At 48.8% G+C, this 9,686-nt stretch overlaps 1 protein-coding gene across 1 annotated transcript in view; it reads right to left on the bottom strand.

Annotated features, from left to right (window-relative positions):
• Positions 1 to 2,655: 2,655 nt before the first annotated feature.
• Positions 2,656 to 9,686, bottom strand: part of ALPK2 (alpha kinase 2) — a 60,269-nt gene continuing 53,238 nt past the window's right edge. The window contains exon 10 of the mRNA XM_015564502.1: positions 2,656 to 4,005. Within this exon, the coding sequence (XP_015419988.1) occupies positions 3,789 to 4,005 (217 nt within the window). The 3' untranslated portion in view covers positions 2,656 to 3,788. The remainder of the gene's footprint in view (positions 4,006 to 9,686) is intronic.

Genomic DNA, 9,686 nt, shown 5'->3' with positions numbered 1-9,686 from the left:
TTCTCTGTGCAGGCATCTTCTAGGTATTGGATACAGCTGTGCATAAGCCAAAAAATGCTGCCTTCAGGGAGTGATTATTCTGATGTGGAGGAGACAGACAAATTTAAAGAGTAAAATGTATATTATATCACATGGTAATTAGAACCTGTAAACATTTGTTTGTTGCATCATAAGGTTGAAACCTGTGCTCATGTGACTACATTGGAAATTGGCATCATCTTGCCTTTCAACCTTTACGCATGTTTTAGAACAAGCCAGCTCTCAGAGGGCCTCGGAGCTGCTGGAGCACCCTGTGCCGGAGGCACATGTGTCTCTTTGATTTTTTTTTAACTATTTAAGCCCAAGTGACATCTGAAGATCGAAACGGGGAAGAAATGCCAGGCTGTTTGCCTCCGCCCAGGTGGTCCAGCAGCACAGAACACACACACACACACACACACACACACAGGACACCAGCTGGAACTGGGTGTGACAAGCTCCTCCCCCTGCAGCCAGTTAAACACCCCCCGCCCCTCCCCCCAAAACTGTATATATACTTAGAAAACAGAACACTTCATAATTAGAAGTAATTGTTACTTCTTTGGACATTCTTTTGATTAAGAATCTATTGCCACCCTTAGCTACTATGAGGCTTATCGGAAGCAGGGCCGGGGAGGCGCTGGTACAATAAGGTCATGGGAAATGTTAGCATAAGCCAGCCATCCCCGCATCCAGAACTAGATCTCGCCAGAGCTCTGTGCCCACTGGCAAGAAATCACCAGGCTGCTGCCATTCTCATTAGTGATAAAGCTGCTGTTGAAAACACAGGCTCTTTTTAATGAGCCGTTCATTATTGTTATCACCTGCCTATCATAGAGCTCCGTGGTGAGCCCGTTAGGAAATGGAGACGCACATGTACTAGTATATGATCACTCTGCAGGCATCAGGTACAACATCCCCAGCTGGACGCCCCCAGACCATCCTCACTGGGAGCCTGGGTGGGGCAGGCATTGTGTGTATAGACTCCAGACACTGCAGACTCACCAGACCAGCAGGAAAAGCAATAGAAAGTGGACGTGAGCTCAACCAATGGCGATGAGTGTGAGCATTCCTGAGGCCCCAGCAGACCACCTCTGTGGTAAGAGAGCTCACCACACACTCATCGTTAATTTGCTGCAAGGAAAACAGCAATTCATCTCAGAACAGAAGGTCAAGGTTCAGGTGGCCGGACAGATGGCCACACAAGCCTACAAAGGCCATCCGGGAGCCATGGCTGGGCCACATCCCACTGCCAGTGGCCCGCTGTGTCTGTCCTCCGAATGTTTTTAAACAGATAAAATCAGATTATGACGAACAGTAAAGGCATTTAGGAAAAAATCTAAGCATCTGTGAAAGGAGGGAGGGACAGTTCCATCCAAGAGAGGTGCCCATGAGCTGACCGCAAATCACAAGATCAGAGTTGAACTCCTCCCCTTCAACTGTCTCTCAGGACAAATGCACACCTGTTAGAGGGGGAGAGTTACAGGATGGCTTTGACTCTTCATTCTGTACCCTTCTATAATTTTCTAATTTCTAATCACTTGTGTCAATATTGTTTTTATAGCTGCAAATTATTACTAAGGAAAATACCATGGTCTGTTGAGAGGGCTCTGGTCAAATATCCTATATAATAAAAGCCTAATATGCTAAGTGCCCAGTTGCTAATATGCTAAGCGGCCAGTCTACCAATCAAAGTGTAATATGCTAATGATATGCTAAGGCCGCTCAACTGCTCGCTATGAAGTGTACTGGCCACCAGGGGGCAGATGCTTAATGCAGGAGCTGTCCCCTGGTGGTCAGTGCGCTCCCACAGGGGGAGTGCTGCTCAGGCAGAAGCCAGGCTCACAGCTGGTGAGCGCAGTGACGGTGGTGAAAGCCTCTCCCGCCTCCGTGGGGAGTGGGCCTCAGCCAGCAGTCAGACATCCCCTGAGGGCTCCTGGACTGCCAGAGGGTCCAGGCCAGGCTGAGGGACCCCCCCTTCCCGAGTGCACAGATTTCATGCACTGGGCCTCTAGTATATGAATAAAATGCATATTATATATGTATGTGTATCTATAGGGTGGAACAACAGTAGGCTTGCAGTTGTGAATACACAAAACACAGTTTATTCTTACGTTATTTTTTATTAACTATTGTATTATTTTCCATTTGAACAACTACATATATATATATATACTAATTCTAATCAAAATGTGCCCTGCACCTTTTCGCTAGTGTGGAACTTTCTAGAATTCCACTGCTACATACATCTGTAGGACCTTTGGTATGGGGAAAGCAGGCTGCAGGCTGCCTCGTAGAAAAATGAGTATTTTGCAATTCATAGCCGGGGGAAATCACTTCAAAAGAAAGGCTGGCGGTGGCAGATTACTGAACATGTGAGATGTGACTAAAGTGTTTCCTCCTTCGAATCTCCTTTCAAAACAAACAAACGAAAATCCCATGTATGTTCTCACTTTATCAAAACCCATGCCTGCGGAGAAAAGTGTTTCAGAGCAGAAGTCAGGAGTCCACTGAGAAGCCCACGCCCGAGAAGGCTGGCTCTCTCACAGGGCGGGTGTCACAGATCAGAGTCGGGAAATAGCTGGTTGCGTCCTCCAGCAGCCCCTCATCTGAAGCTAGGCCTGACCACTACCTGCAGCTTCCCAGGCCCCTCCTCCCTGCGGTCTCTAGGTGGGGTCCACGGCCAGCATGGGGCGTGCTGGAAACACAGCATCTCAGGCCTCCGCCAGCCCTACCAGGCCAGAACCTGCACTGTCCCAAGGTCACAGGTGACTCGCAGGCACTTCCAACCTGACAAGCATCGATCTCGCTGCTCAGAGCGGCCTCGCCATTCTTCCCGATATGATCAGGGAGTCATTGAAACCATCTTAAAAAACAGCCAACTATCTGCAAAGGCTAAATACTCTGGGATTCCAACTATATAACAGTCTGGCTTTACGGGGAGGGATGAATAGGAGGAGCCTAGGGAATGATTTTTAGGGCAGTGAAACATTCTGTATGATACTGTTACAGGCAATATATGTCATTAGATGTGTCAAAACTCAGAGAGCGTGCAGCACAGCGACCCCTAATGTAAACTATGGACTTTGATTCATCAAAAAACACAGATGCAAATGCTCTGTGGGCCAGTAAACTTCTTAGCAAATTACTAAGTTACTAATCCTAGGGGAATGTGGAATTGGGCGCTAATTCTATAGATCGAGTTTCTGCGCTCATATATGCGTCTCACACTTTTCATTTAAATATGAATTTAATGAAACAGAACAATATAACTGGATGTGTGAATAATGCTGGGAAATGGCCTCATGTTTCAAAAAGCCACCTCCAGCCAGAACAGCATATGCGACATGAGTGCGACAACTTGGCCTTATAAAGGCATTCACACGTTCTGTTTAAATAGCAGCTGGGAGTGTCTAGAGATCTCGAGGTCAGGAATGGGAGTGGGGAGGATTTGGGCTGTGGACAGACCCTGCTCAGCACCAAGTCCCGGACAATACAACCACGGGCAAATACACAAATCGACATGAACTCGAGGTTGGTAAAAATGCTACAGGTACATACAAAGGTGGACCGTCCCTAATAGATTCAGTTTCTGTAAGTCTGGTCACAAACCCGGCTCCAAAATCATGTCAAAGAAGACAGCCGGTGCCGGCTTCAGAAGCAGCTGGGAACAAGGGTGGTCACGGCCCCTCTGCAGGCTCCGTGCTCTCTCCTGGGTGCTTCCAGTGTCCCCCCAGGCGCTCAGGCGCGGCTCTAGTCCCGACGCGCTGCTAGGTCTTCTTGTCTGCGGGGGCCCCGGACGCCGTCTTCTTCGCTGTGGTGGAGTTCGACTGACTTTTGCCCTTCGTGGCGCTTGGCTTCTTCTGTTTCTGGTTGTTGTTCTGAAGCGATCTCAGCCCCAGCATTTGACAATACTTGTTACACTGGTGCAGCGCTTTGAACTGATCGATGAAGGCCATGGAACAATTGCCTTTAAATCCTTTGTACCTGTGAGTTTGGGCGGGAGGAAACATAGTTTTTGAAAACTGACACTTCACCAGTTTTAAAAGAGTCTTTAAAGGAGAAACTAATGGTGCATGGAGATCTATTTACTCCTACTTTAGGCAAGAATGGCCAAATGGTTGACACAAGTATTGTTGGAGAAAACAAGTCCCGTGGAATTAAGTAAAGGCAACGTGCCCTTGGTTGAGGCCTGTGATAAGTGTGAGTTGTCTTCTTAAGCTCAAGTGCGTGTCCGTGGGGCCCTCCTGACCCTCTCCACGCCAACATGGCTCTCCAGCCCCTTCCCTGCATGCACTTCTCACCTTCCCTGCACACACTGTGCTTTCTCCCCGGCACTACTTCATGCCCCAAACGTCTGTCCAGGGAAGGTTTTCCAATAAAGGCCTAGGGAACAAATGCATGGATACCAGCCCCAGCCTCAGAGCTACTGCCCTTTGGCCCAGGGGTCTCCAGCCACATTTCTCAACTTCTTTTTCTTTGTCTAATTTTGGACTCTCAACCTGGCATCGCATGCAATATTGGACTTCCCTCCCCTCCCTATCTCAGGTGTGTGTTTGTCAGTGTCTACAGAATTAAAAGTCTTTTTCCGCCGAAGCCGGTTTGGCTCAGTGGATAGAGCGTCGGCCTGCGGACTGAAAGGTCCCGGGTTCGATTCTGGTCAAGGGCATGTACCTGGGTTGTGGGCATATCCCCAGTGGGGGATGTGCAGGAGGCGGCTGATCGATGTTTCTCTCTCATCGATGTTTCTGACTCTCTATCTCTCTTCCTCTCTGTAAAAAATCAATAAAATATATTTTTAAAAAAAGTCTTTTTCCTTTCTCAGTTGGGTCCCCATCTCAGCCTGGCTTCTGTTTTGACCTCTGTCCTCTCACACTCACCGCCACTGTCATTGCCTAGGAAGAAAACAGGGCAGCATCCTTTGTGTTTCTAGATCAAGTAACCTGGAGTTCCCTGACACCAAGCTCTGGTGTAACACTGAGCAGCAGGATATACACGTTCCTGCCTGTGGCTCACCTGTCACCCTCAGGATCGGAGGAGACCACAGATCAGAGTCGGGAAATAGCTGGTTGCGTCCTCCAGCAGCCCCTCATCTGAAGCTAGGCCTGACCACTCCCCGCAGCTTCCCAGGCCCCTCCTCCCTGCAGTCTCTAGGTGGGGTCCATGGCCAGCATGGGGCGTGCTGGAAACACAGCATCTCAGGCTGTGACAGCTCTCCATGATCCCCACTGGGGACACTCGCCATTTGTTCTTGTTGGATGGACATATCGGGTTGAATAGTGTTCCCTCCAAAAGGCATGTCCTTTCAAGAACCTTGGAATGTGGCCTTATTTGGAAATAGAGTCATTGCAGGTGTAATTCAGATGAGGTCATACTGGAGAAGAGTGGGCCCTTAATCCCACTCTTCTGGTGGCTACGTAAGAGGAGGAGGAGAGAGAGAGATATGCGGGCAGAAGGCCTCCTGACGAAGGAGGCAGTGATTGGAGTGATGCGTCCACAAGCCAAGGACACCCGGGAGTGGCAGCAATGTCCGGAAGCCGGGAAAAGGCTTGGAGAGCAGTCTCCCTCACAACCTCCAGAAGGAGCCAGCCCTGTTCACACGTGGCCGACGCCTCGATTCTGGACTTCTGACCCCCAGAGCGGTCAGGTGATACATTTCCGTTGTTGTAAGCCCCCAGCTTGTGGGCATTTGTTAGGGCAGCCCTAAGAATCTAATGCAATGGAACAAGAAACCTTGCACTTGGGAACTTTTTCACACATTTCCATTTTTAAAAAACATTCACTCTGTGGGATTTGACTAACTGGATCTCTTTGTCCTTAACCTCAATTCAGCATAATTTTCTAGCCCCTCACTTGATGTTAAGCTGCACGTCCTCACTCTGGAGGTGGAACAATAAATCTATTCCACTGAGCATCACCCAGTGGAATCTTTTCTTAAATAGCTGTTCTGTTGGATGGGGGAGGGGCTCTTGTTAAAGGCGGGTTTGCATTGGGCAGGTCTGGGGCGGGGTCTGAGCTTCTGCCTGCTTAACGAGGTCTGATGCCACTGGGAGCAGAAGGAAGCAGACCACAGTGTGAATGACCTCAGACCATCCCCATCTGAAGTGGGAGCATCTTTTTACTGAAATTGGGGCAGAGGTATGTCTTTTCTTCTTGCAATGTGTGTTACACAACATCATAAAATCGCAGTGTAATGTTCACTTGGGGGGAGCTAGAAAGCAATTTCCACAGTCCCCTCCCCCTGCCCTCACTCAACACAGATTTCTTCAATACAGGCACGCCTCGCTTTACCACACTTCACAGGTGTTTCGTTTTTTGCAAATTAAGGCAAGACCTTCCACCAGCAGAAAGGTGGTGACTGGCTGGATGGCGATGGTCTGGCCCCGGGCCCACAGCATCTCCAAAGTAAGCCTGGACTCCCCACGGGCTGAAACTCTGTGAGGCCGATTTCTTGCTTAAAAACCACGCCTCTTTCTTTTCTCTTGTCCTGATAATGGATGAGCCTTTCAGACTCAAACAAAAATCGCCAGTTGACAGTGTGGCTGGCTTCTCTCTTGGCTTATCACATACAATTCAGTTTCTAAACACACCTGGAGGGGGCGGAGGGACAGAGAAAAGCTGCAGGAACTTCCAGCTCTGGTTGTGCTCCAGAAATCAAAGTTCTTGTCTGGCTTCATAAAGGGCTCGTTTAAAGAAAGCTAGGTGATGCCAGGAAAACCTAGAGCATTCCCACATTTGCATAACCCTTTGAGACGCAAGCCAGAAGCTATGGATCACCCACGTTTTCATTTGATATCCTTTCTAAAGAAATTTTTAATTTATAGGGAATGGCTACAAGGACATGGAATTGAAATAAACCCCTCGTGCAGTGTGCGTGTGTGTGCATGTGCATGCGGGGGCACGCATGTGAGGTGTGTGTAAGATAAAGCCTGGGCTTGAGGAACGTGGAAGTTTATTTTAATCTCTCCTCCTCTGCATGGCTGCAGGACTAGAGCCGGCCACATTGATGCCAGTAGAGCCTGCCTTCTCGAGGCCACTGTCCTCAGCATGCGTCTGCCTTGGTACTTGGTCTTTATCACCTCATGTTTGGCCCTCCGTGGGGAACAAGCCATTTGTGGGCCGTCAGGGTTCTCCGAATTTGGTTTCCACGCATCCTTCCGCCTCATCCCCTCGTAGTCCTCTCCTCCACAGGTAGGCAGGCGCGATGCTGGCTGGGGCCACGCTGCAGGGAGTCCTTTGTGGCTCTTCAGACCCGTCCTGTTTTCGTCCAGTGCCTACTGATGGGAAGAAGGGCACATCTCTTTGTTTTACTTCAGCAGCAGCATGAAATGGCCGTTTGGAGCCTAAAGAGGGCAAAAGTGTTGGCTCTGCTGCCCTCTGGTGGTCGAATCGCACTCTCGCCATCTCTCCAGAAACAGCTGCTGGCTGGGGAGGGGCGTGTGCTGGCAGGACCCACTGTGGCTGGTGCAGGTCGCTCCCTGCAGGAGTCGGTTTGCGCTGGTTTGGGTTTGGCTCGGTTAAAATTCCAAATCCCCAGTGACAGAATTAGGCATTTTCCCTTCTCCCCGTCAGCGAGCTTTAAATGGCTGAGCAGTTTCAAACCAGAAATCTGTTCAACAGTATCTTGTTGGGTCCGCCTAGAAAATGGATTCTTAGATGGCGAAGCAATCCTATTTGTCAAACTTTGCAACTTGATGTGTTGTACTCAACATTGCCGTAAGATTATGGGTACCGAGGTACCGGCGATGCGTATGCAGACATATTCATACTGCTGGCTCCCAGGAGAAATATGACATACTTCTGTTTAAGGGTCAAGCTACCAGGTAAGGGTGCATTAAAATGAATGTCATAACAGTTCCCTATTTTATTTTATGAGATGATAAGTAACTGTTTACCTTCAAAATAGTACACACCCTCTAACGTCAGAGAACAAGATGGGTGGCATTGATGGGGGTGTCAGCAGCCATGGGGATGAGACACAGGGGATGTTTTCTTTAAATGACCCAATGGCTCTACTTCCTGCAAAAAGGTCCTGACTGCTGCTGGCCCAAAGAGGGCAGGCCCTACATTTAAGAGCATATTTTTATTTTTAAATAATTCAGAATATTTATTATTATTATTATTATTATTATTATTACTATTACTATTATTACTGCTATCATTAAAGTAAGTCAGATTTGCCTCCTGATTGCTTCTCCCGCCCATGCCTCGTGATCTTCCTAATGCAGTTAAAAGACCTTATGTCCTGCTGCCTCCAGGGAGCACTGCTTCTCAGGACTGCACCCATCCCCCAGGCAACTCTCCCTTCTGGTGCGGGTGCGCAGAGCACGGAGGGTGTTTGCTAAGAATTAAGAGAACATGCTTCATCGATGCCACGTCATCCGTCTTCTCTCCTGCTCTCTCCCCTCATCTCCATTGTGTCCCCCCAGACCTCTCCCTCTCTCTGCCTGTCTGTAAGCTGCCTTTGAAGCTGAGCCTTCCCCAAGCCTCCACGCTTGTTGTTTGAGCTCCACTTGGCAGCTGTGGCTTCCCCTGCAGAGTTTCTTCAATTGAATCTTGCCTCGGAATGTGGAGGATGGGCCCTTTTCCTCAGGCACCTGACCTCCTGCAGGGCCTGCCTTTGTGGAGGCTGCCCCCTTCTCCGGCACCCCCTGCTCCTCACGTGGGAAGTAAGAAGGTTGGACGTGATGGTTGGTTTCATCCCAGAGCAGAGGGCTTCCCAGGGACTTCCAAGGAGATCTCCCAGCCACCCCTTTCACTACCATTGGAGGTTCCCCTTCTATCCGTGTTTTAAACTGGGCTTCTGAGGTATGTTTCTTTGGGGGGAAACTGTGACTTAAAAGGAAAAGTTAAAGGAAACAATAAACAATAAAGCTCTCAGACTCTTCAGAATGCCCTTCCCTCCCGCTCCTGCCCCTGCCCACGCCTTGGGAGGGAAGGCGGTAACACTTTACAGACAGCATTTTGCACTGGGCTCCAGCCATCAGTTCTTAATCTAATGGGTCTTGGGCAGCTGTCCCAGTCCAGACAAGTCACATTATAGCTGAGAACAAAACCAAGGGATTGGATTTCTTTTTAAATTAGGAGAAAAAGATGACTAGGGTTCCCAGAAGCTATTGAGATGCTTTTAAAAGATGTCTTAATTGTGCTCTTCAGCTGTTTGTTTTTTGAAGCTTCTTGGGCAAGTTTCTGCTTTGTTTTGGTAGAGAGTTGTTCTAAATAATAGTATGAAGTTCAACTACTCTGGGGTCAGACTGAGGCATGGCAGGGAATGGAAACCGATGCTGACCAAGTACGCACTGAGCGTCGGGGACAAGATGTGGATCACGGGGGTAATCCTCGAGGCAGTCCCCTGGGTCACGGTTCTGTAGATCGGTGGCTGCAAGACTGCAAGTCACGTGCACAAATGGTAAGAGTTCCTTCTTTTTTACAGTGGCATAGTATTCCTTTGTGTGGATGTACCGGACTATAGTTTAAAAAAAAAAAAAACCTATGAACAAATTCCTATGCACACTGCACATATCTTATTTTGAAGTAAAAAAAACAAATGTTTTCGGCAGGCCACATGTGGCCTGTGGGTTTGAGGACCCCTGCTCTAGGCAGTCAGTGCTGGGTTGAGGTGCCCACAGTGGCTCCAGTCAGTGCTGGGGCACCATGGAAAACAAGCA

Source organism: Myotis davidii, unplaced genomic scaffold (genome assembly GCF_000327345.1).
Source record: "Myotis davidii unplaced genomic scaffold, ASM32734v1 scaffold38, whole genome shotgun sequence".
Taxonomy (NCBI): Eukaryota; Metazoa; Chordata; class Mammalia; order Chiroptera; family Vespertilionidae; genus Myotis; species Myotis davidii.
The sequence above is the reverse complement of the archived record's forward strand: the minus strand, read 5'-3'. Positions and strand labels throughout refer to the sequence as shown.